The 17793-nt window shown below is 42.9% G+C and overlaps 2 protein-coding genes across 8 annotated transcripts; one reads left to right on the plus strand and one right to left on the minus strand.

The window, feature by feature from the left end:
• The first annotated feature begins 1402 nt into the window (after positions 1-1402).
• On the plus strand, positions 1403-14479 carry LOC128769372 (serine/threonine-protein kinase tousled-like 1-B). Of its 7 annotated transcripts, XM_053883042.1 has the most exons (23): positions 1405-1766; positions 3357-3478; positions 3990-4058; positions 4293-4331; positions 4447-4522; positions 4613-4656; positions 4743-4832; positions 4943-5023; positions 5271-5363; positions 5491-5601; positions 5754-5890; positions 6196-6387; positions 6530-6596; positions 6688-6785; positions 7233-7314; positions 7868-7959; positions 8035-8124; positions 8919-9088; positions 9247-9382; positions 9460-9571; positions 9671-9778; positions 12410-12494; positions 12607-12677. In XM_053883042.1, the coding sequence occupies exons 1-22, from the start codon at positions 1640-1642 to the stop codon at positions 12458-12460; spliced, it is 2187 nt and encodes a 728-aa protein (XP_053739017.1). In that variant the 5' UTR covers positions 1405-1639; the 3' UTR covers positions 12461-12494; positions 12607-12677. The 7 variants fall into 7 exon arrangements, with proteins under 7 accessions (XP_053739013.1, XP_053739016.1, XP_053739017.1 ...); XM_053883038.1 differs by lacking the exon at positions 12410-12494 and having other exon boundaries at positions 1403-1766; positions 12607-14479; XM_053883041.1 differs by lacking the exons at positions 12410-12494; positions 12607-12677 and adding an exon at positions 10840-12373 and having other exon boundaries at positions 1403-1626.
• LOC128769373 (Golgi reassembly-stacking protein 2-like) lies at positions 12848-17050 on the minus strand. The gene is made up of 10 exons (XM_053883043.1): positions 16879-17050; positions 16348-16428; positions 15532-15735; positions 15359-15445; positions 15149-15279; positions 14806-14941; positions 14620-14743; positions 14455-14556; positions 13691-13792; positions 12848-13529 (listed from the first exon to the last, which is right to left on the minus strand). Exons 1-10 carry the CDS (start codon positions 16939-16941, stop codon positions 13291-13293), a joined length of 1269 nt encoding a protein of 422 aa, XP_053739018.1. The 5' UTR covers positions 16942-17050; the 3' UTR covers positions 12848-13290.
• Between the last annotated feature and the right edge of the window lie 743 nt (positions 17051-17793).

The raw sequence follows: 17793 nt of genomic DNA on the forward strand, positions 1-17793 counted from the left end.
TTCAAATATTCAAACTACCTGAGGGGCTCTTATGGCACAATGTCACAACGGAGGTCCATTGGTTCTCACTTGACATCTGTGGCTACACGTATGTTTGTGTTCCTTAAATAACATTTGGGATCAATTTATTAGTCGTCCGTCTGATATAATTTATAGTTTCTATGCAAAATATCTTGCTTTGTTTTGATTCAAACTTGGTTAAACAAGCTGATATTTTTATTTAAAACAGACAAATGATCATCTCTATTAAATGTAGGTCATCTAAAAAATGAAAAATATATCGTGTGGGTGCAACAACTTAACGATTTAATGAACTTGTTGTAGGTTTATGTGAGTGTGTGTGTTTGTGGGATTTTCAAGATAGTGGACTGCTTATACAATCCACCTCATTGCCTGTCAAGTCTGATGCTCTGTTTCCATGGAAACTATGTGACCAAAATTCAGGTTACCAGGGGCAGGTGCATATGAGGTGTAGAATGATTATTTATGCCACGGTCTGTTTCCTGATGCAACCTGACTGTAACTAAAGCTCTGCATTGACAGAAAGAAACCTCAACATTAGCCGGTTTCCTGTGGAGTGAATAAACACTTAGATTTATTAGATAGCTATGTTGGAGGGGTGTAAAAAAAAAACAAAAAAACACTACTGTTCATGGCAAACACAGCAGTGATGGAATGAAAATATGTCGTTCAGATCAGGTCTGAAACTGTTTGGGAAGGGTTGTGTATGTGTCCGTGTGTTTGTATGTATGTGAGCATTGCCCTACAAGCAAGCATTTTGATGCACTGCACCAAATTTGGAACAAAGACCTTATAGCCCAGACCACAACACTATCTTGGCACCTGCACCCCCCTGTGCAAAACAGGAATCTCTCTTCCTGTCTCCCTGCCGCCCTCCTTTCCTCTCCCTCTCTCCCGCAGACACACACACACACACACACACACACATGCACAAAAATACCATCTTCATAAATGACATACACATATATAACCTATTGTCACTAACATTTTGTTATGAATATTTGCACAAACTAAATTAGACAGGCATTACATTGGTTAAAATTATGTGTAAATATTATATTTAAAAATAAGATTTATAAAGTCAGATAAGCCGGAATAGAAAGACATTAAAAATACATGAATAAACATTATGTAAATTAAGCCAAGTGCATGAAGGTTCACTATACTATAATTAATTTGCATGGCGTGTTTATTTATAGGTATAATAAAGGCGTTATTCCGTCTATTGTTAGAGTTGTTTTTGTTGAGCGCGGACGGCTGGTCTGCGGTCAACGCTGAGAGGATTGTTCCGGTGCACGTACAGCAGGTTGCAGGTGGTGAACTGATCGCGGATCAGTGTCTGTGTCACGAGCGCACCCTGTCCTCGCGATAGCCTCGCCTACCAGAATCAAAGCTCCGCTCGCGAGCTGGATGCTGGCAGGCAGGCGCGCGCTGCGGTCATCATGCGAAGGTTCCGCTGGACCGAGCCCCGAAGACACCGCTGCCCCGCAGGACCAGGAAGACAGCGACGCCTGCGAGGAGCCACAAAGACGGACTAACTGAAAAGGATGGAAGCGAGCGTGGCGTTTCCGCCGTCAGCTGCGTGCGCGAGGGCTCCTCTCGGCGGTAAAGTGGCTTCATGAGTGTCCAAAGTAACAGTGGAAGTGGTGGTGGAAGTTTGGAGGCGACGCCATCTTGGTCGCAGCTCTCCTCGTCCCCTACGATCTCTCAACAACATATAACGGCGACCGCAAAGGGCAAGGAAGGTACATGAGCTCGCCGAGTTCGGTCCAACTCCGGTGGCGTGTTCGTCGAAGGCACGGGTTGTCGAAGCGAGCCTTTTGTGGAAGTAAAATGGATGTCAAGTTCACTGATGCCGTGAAACGTCAGCTGTCACCGGAGTTGACGAGCAGCCGGAGTAGCAGCGAGCTATCATGTTTGCACCCAGACACGGCTAGCTTATCTGAGCCACTGTCAACTTTCACTCCTGGGCTTTTCTCTCGCCTCGGACTGCTTTTCTCCACATTCTGCTCTGCACTAGTTTAACATCAAATTGGCTTCCATCAACCTCGCTGTGAACTTAAGACAGGCCGTGGGTTTGTTTCAACGTGAAAACTAGTTATCAAAGCTGCTGCCAGTGTGTTTACGCCTGACGTTCAGTTATCGTGACATAATAGTGTTAGTAAGGGGGCGAGCCATCTTGAGCCCATGCTATTACTGTGTTATTAGTGAGTGATAGGGATCTATGGGGAAGATGTAGGTACATGCAAGTATCAGTTCATATCTAGACGGTACACGTGGGTTCTAATATTTGAGTTGTTTAGTTAATCATTGACTTTATGCTTCAACTTCATGGTTAAACAACAACACAACAATATACATATTTATATTGAGAAAACATAAATGCACTGAAACATTGCAATGCTTGATTGTGCCACACTGTATGGATCCACATGTTGGTATTGATATGCTACTGTGTTTGTGATACTACAAACAACATAGCGTGTTCAATACTTCGATAACTACAGCTGTTCGTTCCTCTTTTGTGGAGCTTACGCTATCACTATATATATATATATATATATATATATATATATATATATATATATAGTGATAGTGTAGTAAATATATATATAGTGATAGTGTAGTAAAACACTGTGTTTTACTGTGTTATGAGTTTGCCTTTAGATAATCCCTCTGCGGTTCTGTCTTCTGTTGTAACCCATGTTAAAGTGACAACCCACAAATGTCCACAAAGGGTGGCAATAGCTGTAGTCTGCAGGGAATATGGATGTTTGTCACTCTCCTCCCTTGCTAATTGGTTTTACAAAACAAGTGTAAATGTCGGAAGGTTTACATAAGACACTTCATTACTGAAGACACATATTATTTTTAAATAAGATGTGAATTGATGTGTTGCTACAAAGGAGATGGGATGATTAGGTAGCGTAGTATGTGTGTTGGTCCGAAGGGGCGTGAGACTATGGAGAGATGAAAATGTCAGAGCCTAGTTTGGCAGTGTGCAACAAGGCCACTGTCCAATTAGAGAGGCAATGCTTATTTTCGTGTCTTCAAACATGTACACACAGCCTTTACTCTGCTCCCACTCGGCTTTCTAGTGATAGGATGACCTTCCTCACGCAGGAGGAACAACAATTTCACTTGCTAACAGAGCCTTCCATCATAGGATAAATGTGCATTATTTATGGACCGTTATTAGAACACGTGTCACTGCTGCACTGTCAATGTGTTTCCAGTGTACACAGCAGTGTGTTCGGTACTCGTTGTTTGTTAGATACTGCGTGATGATTACAATTTAAACATTTAACCTTGCTTTGCTTAATGACCTTGTCTAGGCCCCATGGAGGAGCTGCACAGTTTGGATCCCAGGAGGCAGGAGCTGCTGGAAGCCCGATTCACCGGAGCTGTCAGTGGCAACACAGGAGGCAGCACAGGCAGCATGAGTGGAGGTGCTAAGGTAACAACTTTAAATCAAAGTCAATATTTATGACAGATTTTTCAATACCGAGAATCTATGCATCATTTCAAAAGCTAATTTATATATATATATATATATATATATATATATATATATTGTTGCTCAGTCAAAACTGATGTTAACTCTTTCGGTAGGTGCATCATGTACAATTCTCATGCAATGTTTCTGTATTTCAAGAAAGCACAAATTTTCTTGACAAATGCTCTTGTAACAAAGCAAAAAACACTCTTCCTTTTAAACAATCTTTTTCCTCAATCTATTTATTGATGTGCTAGTTTTTTTGTAGGCTTACCAAGAAGTCTCAGTTACAGCTATTTAGAAATGACATACTTCCTAGAAGTCAGTTGCTCAAAAGAATGAAGGTTTTGTACCAGGAAATCTGGGTTAACTGACTTCTCTGTAGAATAATAGTTATAGAACTTCTAAGTCCCTTAAAACAGGTAATTATGGCATGTGAAAGTAACTCTTTTTCCGGGTGTCTATTGTGCAGGGCCTGGCCAATGAGTCGTCAAACCACAGCTACGGAAGTCTCGGCTCATCCAGTGACAAGGAGTCAGAGGTAAACCACTTCTGCAGCTTTGCATTACTGGCTCAGCTCACCTCAAAGCCAAAAGAAAGTAGAACAAGATTACACTATCACCATGTGATTCCTGTCAATCAATAGTTTCAGTGAATCTCTTGGTCGTTTCAATGTAGCATGTGAACTACTCCTGTTATCATTTTCACTGTGCTTGGCCTGCTTGTCTCTCTGTGTCTCCCACTACCTCCACCTCTCCTTATTTTCTGTTCCTAGAACTCTGACTTGAAAAGAGGGAGCTCCCCTGCCTACTCAGTATGTACTCTTCCTTCCTGCTGCTGTTCTTTGTTGCTGATAAACACCACCACTTTTTTTATGCAGCAAAACTTTGAGAATTAATCTTTGTTTCCCCCTGTCCTGTGTCTCCCAGACTCCAGAGAAAAAGCATTCCGAAACATCACGAGGGAGGAAAAGGAAAGCTGACACCTACTCAGAAAGTAGTCAAGGTATGATTGCTGTTCTTGAATGAATGTGGGTGTGGGTATTTTTTCTCGCATCAATGACAAAATAAACATCATATAATATTTTCAATGCAGGAAAAACATCCACACGGGGTCCTAAGATAAGCGACTATTTTGATGTGAGTAATTCATGCCTCTGCCCATGTTGCTTCGTTTATCATCAAGAACAAGAACTTTCAGCCTTAACATGTTTATCTTTGAAAAGTTTCAGGGTGGAAATGGCTCTAGTCCAGGTAGAGGCCTCCCCTCAGCTCGCCGCTCTCCTCAGAACTCACACTCTGCTCCAGGCTCCATCGTGAGTATTTTGGCAGCAAGATAAAACACTGAGGGATAACTGAACTGTTTGTGCAGGTTGTGAGTCTTTGTCTGTTATCACATGGTGTAACTGAATCACTGTGTCTGCAGATCCGGCAGAACAGCTCTTCTCCAACCAGTCTGTGTTTTGGGGAACAAAATCCCAAATTGTCCTCCAGTAAATGTGTCCAGGTAATGTGACGCCCAAAGAAAACACTTTCAACGAGTAAACTTACCTCTCCAGCATTCAGCCCTTCTTGTTTTACTTCTGAATCAATGATTTGGGTTGCATAAAGTCCTTGAAGTGTTCTTGCTTTACTAGTTCCGTACTTAAAATTCTCTGTTACAATTTGATACTTCTATCAAACCAAAAAACTCTATTTTTGTACATTTATTTCTTATCAATATTATGCATTCTGGGGCGTCTGCACATCAACAGACGGATCTAACAGGTCTAAAACTTGCTGCGCTGGAGAGCAACAAGAGTCTGGATTTGGAGAAGAAAGAGGGGAGGATAGATGACCTTCTCAGGGTGAGTTGGCATCTTAAAGCAGTAAAGAATATACATTTTATTGACATATTGAACTATGATGTTTAAATTATTTATGCCACATATCTCTGAACCTGATTCCTCCACTTCTTCCCCTCCGGCTCAACAGGCTAACTGCGATCTCCGAAGACAGATCGATGAACAGCAGAAACTCCTGGAGAAGTATAAAGAGAGGCTCAACAAGTGCATCACTATGAGCAAGAAGCTACTCATAGAAAAGGTATGAGCTGTGTTTGGTTTTATTGAAACCAGCTGGTGATGATGATGGTGTGGTGATGTTGAAATGTGCTATTTATGAATGACTCATCAGTGATGTGAATGGAGTACTCTGTCAAGGTCACTGAGTTATGTTTTGACTGGTTTGGTGCACAGAGTACCCAGGAGAAGCAGTCCTGTCGTGAGAAGAGCATGCAGGACCGTCTCCGCCTTGGCCACTTCACCACTGTCAGACATGGAGCATCCTACACAGAACAGTGGACCGACGGATATGCATTCCAGAACCTTATCAAGTGAGACTCCAACTGCATTGAAGCTACACTCCAGATGTCCTAGTAACACAGTTAAATTTGAATAGGAACCGTCACAAGTAGTTTCACAGCGCAATGTTGCATTCACCTCTACTCGAGTTCCTTTACTAGAGCAATCTGAAAAAGAGGTTCCTTTGATGGAAGTGTAAAGAAACAAAGCAATCGGTATAAAAAAACTTATGTGATTGTGCCCCAACAGTGCTGCATGCATAAGTAAATTTGATATTGTGGCTCAGTATCTTGTGTTTATCATGCCCTATAATCTCTCTCCCCCTCTCTACACACAGGCAACAAGAAGGCATTAACCAGCAGAGGGAGGACATAGAGAGACAGAGAAAGCAGCTGGCCAAGAGGAAGCCTCCAAATCCAGCCTCACCTTCCGTCTCTGTGGCTTCCACTTCGGAGCCCAAGCAGAGAAAAACCAAAGTTGTAAATGGCAATGATTCAGACCCCTTCCTCAAGCCCTCCCTGCCTCAGCTGTGAGTATCAACACTGTCACATTTTAGGGATTGGGCAACGGTTAAAAAAAAATCCTAGCAGAAACCCTAAACATTGTTGTCAAAATAAGTTTGTCTTATGTGTTAAGTTTCCTTAAAATTTTACCTGTTCGTCTGTTGGCAGACTGACTTTAGCAGAGTACCACGAGCAGGAAGAAATCTTCAAGCTTCGTCTTGGTCACCTTAAGAAGGTCAGTGTGACAAACTAAATGTGTTTCAAATAAATGAATTTAGACTACGTCACAACACTGAGTTGTACCCTTCTATGTTGGGTTTCTGCAGGAGGAAGCAGAGATACAAGCTGAACTGGAGCGGTTGGAGCGTGTGAGAAACCTTCACATCAGAGAGCTGAAGAGGATAAACAACGAGGACAGCTCAGCGTAAGACACATCACCGTCACAGCACGTGTCAACTGATCATTTATATTAGTGCTAGAGCTAAATAGAATCGACTACTATCTACTTCCTTTGGGGTCACTCCACTAGGATAACGTCTCTGCTGGAGCGAATTCCTCCACAAGCTTGTGAATTGATAAAAAATGAATGAAATGATCTGACTTCTGCGAGATTAAAACTCTTTCTATGTATGTATGCAAGCCACGCTAACAAGAACAAACTTGAAATATACACAGGATGCTATACCACTCCTTGCTTGCATTCCTGCTACGTGTTTCTTACATAAGTTGTTTACATAGAATCTTAACTGCTCTCAGCTCTTTTTCTGAGAAGGAGCACGCAGTTCTGTTGTATGATAGCACACAGGAAGTAAAATGTCACTTCCAGTGTCTGAAGATTCATGATAAAATCACATAATATCTCACGTGGCAGGTTTAAAGATCACCCCACCTTGAATGAACGGTACCTGCTGCTGCACCTGCTGGGCAGAGGAGGCTTCAGTGAAGTTTATAAGGTAACTACAATATTGTATTCATAATGTTCTAATAATCTGCTTCCAATACAACTTGATGTCTTTTGTGTGTGTGTTCGGTCAGTCTCGATGTAATTACAGAATGATTTTCAAATAAATGTAATTCGATTTTGAATGATGACGAACTTGTGTTGCAGTTGAGTAGCAAAGAAATTCAGATAAAAAAATATTAGTTTCACAATCAAATTAGGAGTGGACACTTTTTCTTTTATATCGTCAAACTGCTGAAAGGAAGTCTCTGGGAAAATCTTACGTTTAGCAATCTTATACCTTACTCAGTTGATTCATTTCTGGTTTAAGAATCACATTGTGTTCCTCAAAATTATCCTTTTTAATTAAGAGAGCAATATCACATTGAAATATTCATGTTGATTAAAATGATCGACACATTTCTGACTGAACAGTAGAGCTGTGTTTCAAAAAAAAAATCCAAAACATGATAAAATAAGAAATGGAAACTAACCACAGAAGTACAGTATGTTGGACATAGAGCAGCTGAAATCTCAACGCTTGTATGTTTTCCTTTTCAATGCAGGCATTTGACCTGTTTGAGCAGCGTTATGCAGCAGTGAAAATCCACCAACTCAATAAGAACTGGAGAGAAGAAAAAAAGGAAAACTACCACAAGTATGTCTCTAGCTCCTCATTCGCTTATTTTCTTATACACACAGGCGCATGACGTTGATTTTTATTTCCTTCTAGGCATGCGTGCAGGGAGTACCGGATACACAAGCAGCTAGACCATCCCAGAATAGTTAAACTTTATGACTATTTCTCCCTGGACACTGACACGTGAGTGACCTTTCACCTTGTCCATCTGTTGATGTCCTTTATCGCCCCTCCGTGGTGCTTTGCTGACTGCACATTTTTTTTAACTCAGCTGGGCAAAACCAGCAATGAGATTTGAGCTTTTGTCAGGGCCCTTCCCAAAAAATTCAAATAAAGCCCTAGTTCTTTGTACTCTGCCTGAAGGCTTTACGTCAGAGTTAGCAAACAATCGCGTGTGTGCTATCAGATTTGGAAAAGAATCAACCATTAGAGCAGCTTCAAAAATGTTTCATTAATTACCTGCCGATGCCAAGAGGCGTTTGTTGCTTGTTCAGTGTGTTAATGTTTCCTCACCTGGCCTCAAAACTTGGCGTTGTTATCCGTGTAATATGAGCTGGCATAATTCATCCAAGTAATAGTGTGAAGAAAGGCTACTTCCATTTTCACTTCCATACTTCATTTCATAGAACTAATGGCTGGAATTAGAAAGAAATATTTTTAAGACTGCATATTTGTTGGGTCTCCCTGCTGTATTTTAGGTTTACGGTATATGAACACCTCCACAATCCCTATGAATTTTGTTTTATTTTTTCCCAAATTCCATTGTTTTCCAAATTGCTTTTTTTACATTTCAAACTTAGAGAGTAACTTACATCCATAAATCTTCTATTTTGCTTTGTCCTCCAGGGAAGGCTCACTAAACAAGTCATTCAGGCTGTGAGACTAGTTAAACTTCAATGAACTTTCTTCCATTTTCAAGTGGCACACATTGGCTTGTATGGAAATCAAACAAATCCTCTGTGTCCCACTCCACTCAGGTTCTGCACAGTGTTGGAGTTTTGTGAAGGGAACGATTTGGACTTCTACCTGAAGCAAAACAAGCTGATGTCAGAGAAGGAGGCTCGCTCCATTGTCATGCAGATAGTCAGCGCCCTGCGTTACCTAAATGAGATCAAGCCTCCCATCATCCACTACGACCTCAAGCCCGGTGAGTTTAGTGTGTTGTTGTCTGTGGTTCTATTCAGCACAATTCATAGTCTTCCTCTGGAGCAGCTCAACGCAGGCCTCCTTACACCCCTCTTCTTCTTCAGCTTGACTTTAGAAGTGATGTGGAAGTGGTTTACATTGTCTGTTAAATGCACACAGGTAACATCTTACTGGTGGACGGCACGGCGTGTGGAGAAATCAAGATCACAGACTTTGGCCTGTCCAAAATTATGGACGATGACAACTATGGCGTTGATGGGATGGACCTGACCTCGCAAGGAGCTGGCACCTACTGGTATAAATGACTCCTGAAACTCATCTGAACTTTTTTTTTTTATGTTCAAATAGTCAGCTGGTTACGTTTGTGTTTAGGTACCTTCCCCCAGAATGTTTTGTGGTGGGAAAGGAGCCACCAAAGATCTCAAACAAAGTGGATGTCTGGTCTGTAGGGGTGATTTTCTTCCAGTGCCTCTATGGGCGCAAGGTGAATTGAATTCATGTTCACTACAACATTAAGAAAACAAGAAGTGTTTCTTGTTGAAGGAGAATTTTTATTGTGGGTTTTTTTGCTTGTTTTCATCAGCCGTTTGGTCACAACCAGTCGCAGCAAGACATTCTACAGGAGAACACCATCCTCAAAGCAACAGAGGTCCAATTCCCAGCTAAACCACAGGCCAGCACAGAAGCCAAGGTAAAGCACACTGCCAAGTCTTCCTCGGCCCATTCTTATTAGCATTAACCACCATTTTGTGGTGCAGAGCTCAAATGTCTTAAGAAAGAAAATCAGAAATGAGTGTATCAACAGCTCACGTGGATGGAGAAGTTTGGAGATTCAGTTAGGGATGTTGGGACATGAGACGAGGAGAGACAGTGTTGGACCAGGAGGATACCAGGAAAAAGGAAAAGAGGAAGACAAATTCAAGACAAGGTTCAAGGATGTGATACATGAAGAGGACAGGTGTGACGTTGGAGGATGATCTGGAGGCTGACATGCTCTGATGGGAAATAGCCAAAGGCAAGGAGAAGGAGAAGACAGCTCTGTGGAGAAACTAAATAAGTGAATAGAAATAACCCACAAGCTTTTTTATTTAGATAGTTTTGGAAAATCCTGGTGTCTCATTGAATTAGAAATGACACAAGCCACGACCTGGCTTGAAATCTGAAAGTGGTTTTGAGAGATGTCATGATCATTTATCACGTTGCACAACTAGTAGGAGTTACCCTTGTGTCAGGGAGCACACACACATACACACTCACGCTCACACACATACAGGAAATATCGGTCCAGTGGTTTGGCAATCAGGTTTCATGTTGCTACATGTTTCATATTTGCAAGGCAGAATTTAAAATACCTTTTACATTGAGTTATGGTTGTTTATACAAAGGTTTTTTTTGATGACTTTTGTATTATGGCAAGGAGCTCCAGACGGCGGAACAAACATATATTCGCTTTGGCTATCGCAAATTTAGTGCTGGATTTTAGTGCAAGACTGAGGAATTGTCTCGGACATCTAGTCTCAGGAAGAATGAGAAGCTCTGCTGCAGATGCTGTGAGGTGGATGAAGGGCAACTAGAAGCCGATATAATGCTGGAACACCAGGGAGGGTGACATTTACAGAAGCATGCACTGCACCCATGTGTAGCTGTCTGCTCAGTTGTAATTGTCTGTGAACACAACTCAAGAGAAGGACACGGGAGGACCATCATGAAGGTGGGGAATGTGAAGAATTAAAACTGACTTTGACTCTGCAGGGCTTCATCCGTCGATGTCTGGCCTATAGAAAGGAGGACCGTTTCGACGTCCACCAGCTGTGCTCAGACTCGTACCTCCTCCCTCACATGAGACGCTCAAACTCCTCTGGCTCCCTACAGCCCTCAACCTCCTCCCTGCCCATCTTCTGACTGGCTGGCCAACCCCCAGGATAGTTGATGTCCATGTGCTTTCAAGAGCAGACGTTTCCTAATGGAGTAAATGGATGGACTGACACTGGACGTTGGAAACTGGACGTTGGAGCTATTTGCCTCCAAACACGTCCGCGGTGGTTGGTGAAGAAGAAGATGTTTGAAATGAAAGTGGAGCTGGTGGTTTGTGGATTTGTTTATGGACTCAAACAGACCCCGAAAAAATAAAAAGTGTGTTGCTCTGCACCTTTGCATAAACTAGCCCAGCTCGGCTTCAGGAGGAGTCAGTGATACGGAAGGAGACTTGAGCACGCATGGACTTTCTCTTGGCATTGTTTGTCCTTCAAGTACGTCTGCACGAACCAGGAGCTAACTTGAACTGAAAAATATCCAGATAGAGGTTCTGGAGTTGATTTGCACTTGCCATCATCAGATCACAGATTTGGCACCACGTACACGTGTCAGGACGGCAGATAAGACTGATCAGGCCACAGCTCCGTTACGATAAACAACATATTTTCGTAGACGTCGTCTTCCACTTGAGTGAGAGGACTTTTTTGGGGGGGAAATGTTAATCCCACTTCCCCTGTTTTGGGTCCCTCCAGGAGGATTTACTCAGTTTGCTGCTATAATTGTTGTTTTTAGTTTAACGTGTGAATGCTTCCTGCCGCGCTGACTTGAATCCTGATTAGAGAAACGCCAGATGTCCACTGCACCTGCTGGCCACTGACTGAAACATTCATGTTGGTTTCCTTCCGTGTAACACCAGTCACCTGACAGCGTGCGGTCAGAAGTCCTCCTCCGCTGGATATCAAGTGGATGCTTCAGAAATGTGTCACCCTGTAAATAAAAATATGTACATGTATGCAATTGTTAATATTTATGCTGATACAGGAAATTAAAATACAAACAGCAGCAAGCAAAGGACAAGGCGTGAAGCCGATCCGAATTTATTTTGCACTTGAAAGTTGCAGCCTGGAAGCAAAACTGCATTTTCCGGATACTGACTTTGTAGCAACTTATTGTTCCAAGATTGTAGCTTTTACATGCATATGATCTCCCTAAGTTTGTTTGTATTCAGAGGACCTTTCTTTGACTCGTGACATCCTGAAAGGTTCACCGCAACATGAGGGACGCCCTGGAAAGTTTGTCGGTCCAAAAGAAGGAAAGAAGTTTTAGTTACAAAATGCTGTGGCAGGAAACCTTATAACTTAACAGAAGAGGAACACCAAGGAGGATTTGAACCCAGGAACTATGGCTTTCAAAAGTAGTTCAAGTCCTACTGAAGTCCTGGGTACAACAGCAGCTTGTGCCACTCAGGTTGAGTCCTGTTTGCTGATGTTGTTTCTCTGTTCGGTCTTGTCCTTCCCCCGACTACATCCACACCTCCCTGTGTCTTTTCTGACCTTCAACCATCCAGGATGAGTTTGAGATACCACCTCTTGGCAATAGGTGGTTAGACTACCACTAAAACCGAAGCAAAGCTCAGCCAGAAAGCACAAGAAGTAAGAACGTCCAGAACCTCTGCTGAGCTTATGTGTTCTCTTTATTATTCTGCATTTGAATCATGAAATTCCTTATGTACTCAATTTAATATTTTCCTTTATTCCATCAAAGCTCGACTTAGTGGTCTCCTTCAAGCCTGGACTGCAGAAGGTGGCATCATCACAAGGACTCCAAGTGCCTCGCAGGGGAATTATCTTCCTGCCAGAAGGCAAGTGGCTGAACCTTAAAACTGTACCGAATGAATAATGGTGCGGTTGAAATGACGCAACACAATAATGGTGGTCAGAACACTTTCCCAAATAGAACTTAACTAAGCTTAAAGAGTAAAGAAGAGTAAAGAAAGACCAGAAGCTTAAAATTAATTTGGCTTTATTGCTCGCACTGTACACGCTGTCGATGTCTTAGATAAACCACGTCAGAAGAGTTGCACATGAGCCACCTGCATCTCACACTCAAGATGCCATGGTGACTGTCTCCTATAAACAGAAGGAGCTGTACAGAGGATCAAACAGTGAAACAAAAAGTTAAATATGAAACAGGAAGGAGGCGAGGACTGGAAACACAGGTGTGTTTTCAGCCATGACGCGTTTGTTGTGTTCACACCGTGAAGCTGTCATTCGTGACGAAGCAGCAATGATGAGAATGTGGTATAAAGACTTGAATCGAAAGCCGCCGTCACAAGACAGGTGCAACCGCCGATCACTCATGGGAGGAGAAAGAGACAGGTGGAAGGAGGAGTCGACCATATGCATTTTGGTTTGATGGTACAAGGATGGTGGGCTTGGTACTGGTTCATTAGGACGACGGCGTTGTTTCCACTGGAGCAGGACTTTCTGTGGCGGCGATGGGTTGGGGGACCGGCGTGGCTGTGACGGACGCTGTCGTGGCCGCTGTGGCGGTGGACAGGAACTGGGTCATGTCCAAGGGCAGGAGTGGATCGAGCGGAAGGGGCTTCAGAGGATTCAAACCCGGGAAGTGCAGCGGTGGTAGAGAAGGAAGATTCAGGGGAGGGGAAGACGCCAGTGCAGCGACACCTACAGGAAAGACGGCAGGACTGCAATCAAATATCGCCTTTTTTTATTCACTATAATGACTCAACAGAAACAGCTTTTTATGGTTCAAAACAACTAGAAACTACCCACATAGTGAGAAGGTCACTTGACTAGAACATTGACCCAGATGTTAAAGGTCATACCTGCTGCATTCGCTGGTGGTAGAGTAGTGCCTGGTAATGTCATGGCACTGAGGTCTGGCAACGGCATGATATTAGGCAAGTTGTCCGGGAGGGGCATCAGACCTGAGAGTCAACCAGAGTTAACATGTTTTATTAAGCTCACTTTGACACACAGGTTTTGAAGGCATTCATAAGAATGTATCAGAAAAAGCCCGACACTCGACCCGTGTAGTCATATCAAAATCTTTTTGACATACTAGCAAAAAGTTATCACACTGGCAGTTTGATCCCAACGGGACCAGATCAGATTAAAGATTTTCATAAAAATAATAATAATGATGACGGCGCTCTCTTTTGAGGAACATCCCTGATACATTTGTGACGTTAAATGATAGTAATAATATCGACAGTAACTAATAATAAGGACTCCAGAGATTATGGGAATTTAAAATAGATGTTAACAACAACACTGATAATAAAATAATCACAATAGTGATGTAATAGTGTAGTGTATGAAACAAAAATACAAAAATAAAGAACATGCTTTACCTGTATGACACAAGTTTTAGACAGAATATTTCCCAAAGGCTCTACAGCCAATAAAATCATCAAAAGTATGAATAACACTGAAATCTGTCAACGGCTTGTGTTGGACGAGGTAAAAGTAAACCCAGGAGTCACATGACCCAATTTCCCTATGACTCAGTCTGTGTAATCAAGACAGAAGGCAAACAAAGCACCAGTGACGTGGAACTTGGAAGGCTGCAACAGAGTCTGGTCCTCACCTGGTAACCTGGGGGCGGCAGTGTTGAAGCTGGTGGCGGCAGGGTTGAGGGGGCTGAGGGAGGGGCTGGTGGAGGAGGGCAGCAGAGGAACTGTGGGCAAACCTGCAAGCAACAACCACTGCTGAATATCTGACTGAACAACAACATTGTATCGTGATGAGATACCTGTCTGCAGCTCACTGGGCATGGTGAGCGGGGCTTGGTTGATCGACAGGCTGGAGAGGGAATCTTCCAGACCAGAGGGCAGCAGAGGAGCGGTGGCAGGAGGACTCACCGCCGACAACTGAACCTGTAGACAGAACATGAGTGAGTCAGACACCGAACTCCAGACTCTCAGGATGAAGGTCAAACCTCAGTGAATCCGTCCTTCAGTGGACTGACTGGCTCGCTGCTGGGAGAGTTTCCAGGAAAGCTGATCTTCTTCCCCTCCTCAAAAGGTCGTGTGGGGATCCGGTGCAGGTAACCGTATCCGATCCCACAACCCAAACTGCAACAGAGGAGAAAACATTCTTGTTGTTGACTTCAGTGACTCTCTTCTGACCTTTAACAACCCCAAACACAGACAAACTGTTGTTCAAGCAGCAGATCGCTTGACAGGGATCAGGCATGTAAACATGAGAGGAGATGAACACTGGATTTACTCTACCCACCACATCAATAATTCAGAAGTTATTTTATCATAAGCATGAGTTACCTGCCCTCGCCGCCCCAGGAACTGTTGGGAGTAATGACCACTTCTCTGCAATTGTCTGTGTCCGTATTGTAGACGTAGAGCTTGAGTCCCTTCCCCTCGTAGCTTTCTATCAGGGAGAACAAGTCCTCTGACTGCAGCACACAAACAAAACAAGCAGAAATATTAGACATTGATGGGAAGCAGGGAAAGCCGGCTCTCCGTCACCGTCACCTCGTTCATGACAGTGTCAGCTCCAATGATGTAATCTGTGTGCGGTCGCAGGCCGGCCAGAGCCGCGGGAGAATTAGGTTCCACTTCCTGTACGTCGACAACACAGAGCGGATTACAAAACAAACAACAACAGCATCTTGGTGGAACAAGCAGGGGAAATTGGGATGACTCACCAGGACATGCCAAACGTTCTCGTTGGCTCCCTCAAAGCTGCAGAAACGAATGGAGACTCCGAGTAAACCCTGGCCGCCCCACAGGTTGCTGGGCGTCACCGTAGACTCCCGGAGCTCCAGTGTCTTTGAAGAGTAGACCAGCATCTTGACTGGTTTCTCCACACTGGCCTTCAGCAAGTCTTTCAGAGTGTCATTGTCCTTGTTCTGGTGGGAAACAATTTGCTTCATGATAAACACATCATATTCACACACATAATTGTAAAATGTGTCATCAAAACTGAATAAAATGATATTAAGAGTATTTATTTAATGAATTCAGCTAAAGAAAACATCTAATGGTTATATTTTACATTTACTTACTGACATTTTGTGTCAGTTGGGTGCACTCAAACGCTAATTTTTTTTCTGACTGTCAGCATTTTTAATTTAGACCGTGCTATCTGCATGAGATAAGAGCTCCAAGCGGGACAACTTTATCTGAGGGACGAATAAACTGTTAAAACCAGCCCATTGTCGGACAACCTGCATTCCCAAGAAGAAGAGAGAGCAAGCAGGGTGGAATAGGAGGAGACAAGACGACACAGAAGAGGACTAGAAAAAGTGACAGAAACACAGGAAGCAGAAAAAGAGAAGTGGCGGAGATGAAGATACTGAGGTTGCCAAGGAGATGAGTTACTGTGAACGACGTCAGACGTACGAAGGTTTGGACACGAGGTTGTAGTAGATGGAGGTACCATGAAAAAGGAGACTACGAAGTCAACCAATGAGGATACGAAGAGGAGGATGATCATTGACGGAACATTCAGAAAGACCTACCAGCCTGGTATTATTGATGGAAACGATGAAGTCGAAGAATGGCTCCAGTCCTGCCCGGTGTCCAGGTGAATTCTCCTGCACCTGCATGGAAACAAACGCCTGATGAGACAATGTTGGGGGAAGAAAACACTTGGGACAAAAACACCACTTGAATATTTATGTTCTAAATATTTCTGTTGAATAACGATACCAGATTCGAGACTAGGCCCATGAATAACGCTGTATCAGAGTAGTTAGAATGCCAACGCAGGGTAAATAATCTATTAGATAAATACACTGCACATGAAGCCAGTAGAAGCTGTTGGGCTGGTTAGCTGTCACTGCTAACCCAGTTGACTTGACGAAGACAATTGATATACTAACCGAACGATGGGCTGAATAAAACGTAATTGCTTAATACGTTAAAATACAGCAGGAGATTCCACGTCTACAGGCCTGACATAGCATCCTCACATCACAACACTGAGCTTGCAGAAGATGCTAAGCTAACCGCTAGGCGCTAACTGCAGCGGTTGTAGATTGGAAACTCACCCGGAGGACGTGATACCCCTCCGAGCCGCCACCCGGAATCTCCATACTCTGGGTACCCCCCATGGTTGGACAATTTCAGGCGCTCTTCGGGTGTTTTATAGTAAGATGGCACCGGAAACGACAAGGCACCTGAATACTTGTACACACCGGGTACACGTCGTCAAATGACTAACTGGCCGATGCGCATGCGCCGTTGACGTGGCAAGAGGCACGCCTTTTCGTCGGTTAAAATAACGTTTTATAGCGTTTTATTATAATAATTTTTCTCATCACTGTTCTTTATCTTATTGACGCATATCGGTTTATTTGCATTTTCTCACAACATTTTTTACATCAGTTACTTTTAAAAAATTTTAATCTTAGCGTTGGAAATGGTTAATGTTGCTCGCATAGTTAATAAAATTATTTAGTTTTACATGTATAGAATAATTGCTAATTTAATTTGTCAATGTATTTATTTTTAATCACAAATCTATTTATTCGGGGAGTCGAAAGCTAAAGACGTTTGACCTTCTCTGGCGCCATCTAGAGGAAAAAGGTGCAATGATTCATTTACACGTGACCTAGTTGGGTTTTTTTTTTACTGCTCCCTTTTTTACGGCATTAATGTTATACATCTGCTCGGCGACATAAAGTCGTTTTTATCTTCGAGCCCTGCAGCAAATATGTAACCATAGATTGGACTTCCGAACAAAGAGCTTCCCTTTGGACTTTAATTTCTGAGCGTTCCTCCTTCAGGAAAGTTGCGCTGTCTGATAAAGCCACTAGATGGCAGTAAACGCATGCGCGTAAGAAAATATTAAGTATCGTAGGGGAATTATTATTTAGAAAAATCTTGAAGTCTCTCACTCCATTGTTAGTTTACTACTATATTATTATGTAGTATTATTTAATCAATTTTTCTATTCTATTTAT

The sequence above is a fragment of the Synchiropus splendidus genome, chromosome 13 (assembly GCF_027744825.2).
Source record: "Synchiropus splendidus isolate RoL2022-P1 chromosome 13, RoL_Sspl_1.0, whole genome shotgun sequence".
Classification (NCBI taxonomy): Eukaryota; Metazoa; Chordata; class Actinopteri; order Syngnathiformes; family Callionymidae; genus Synchiropus; species Synchiropus splendidus.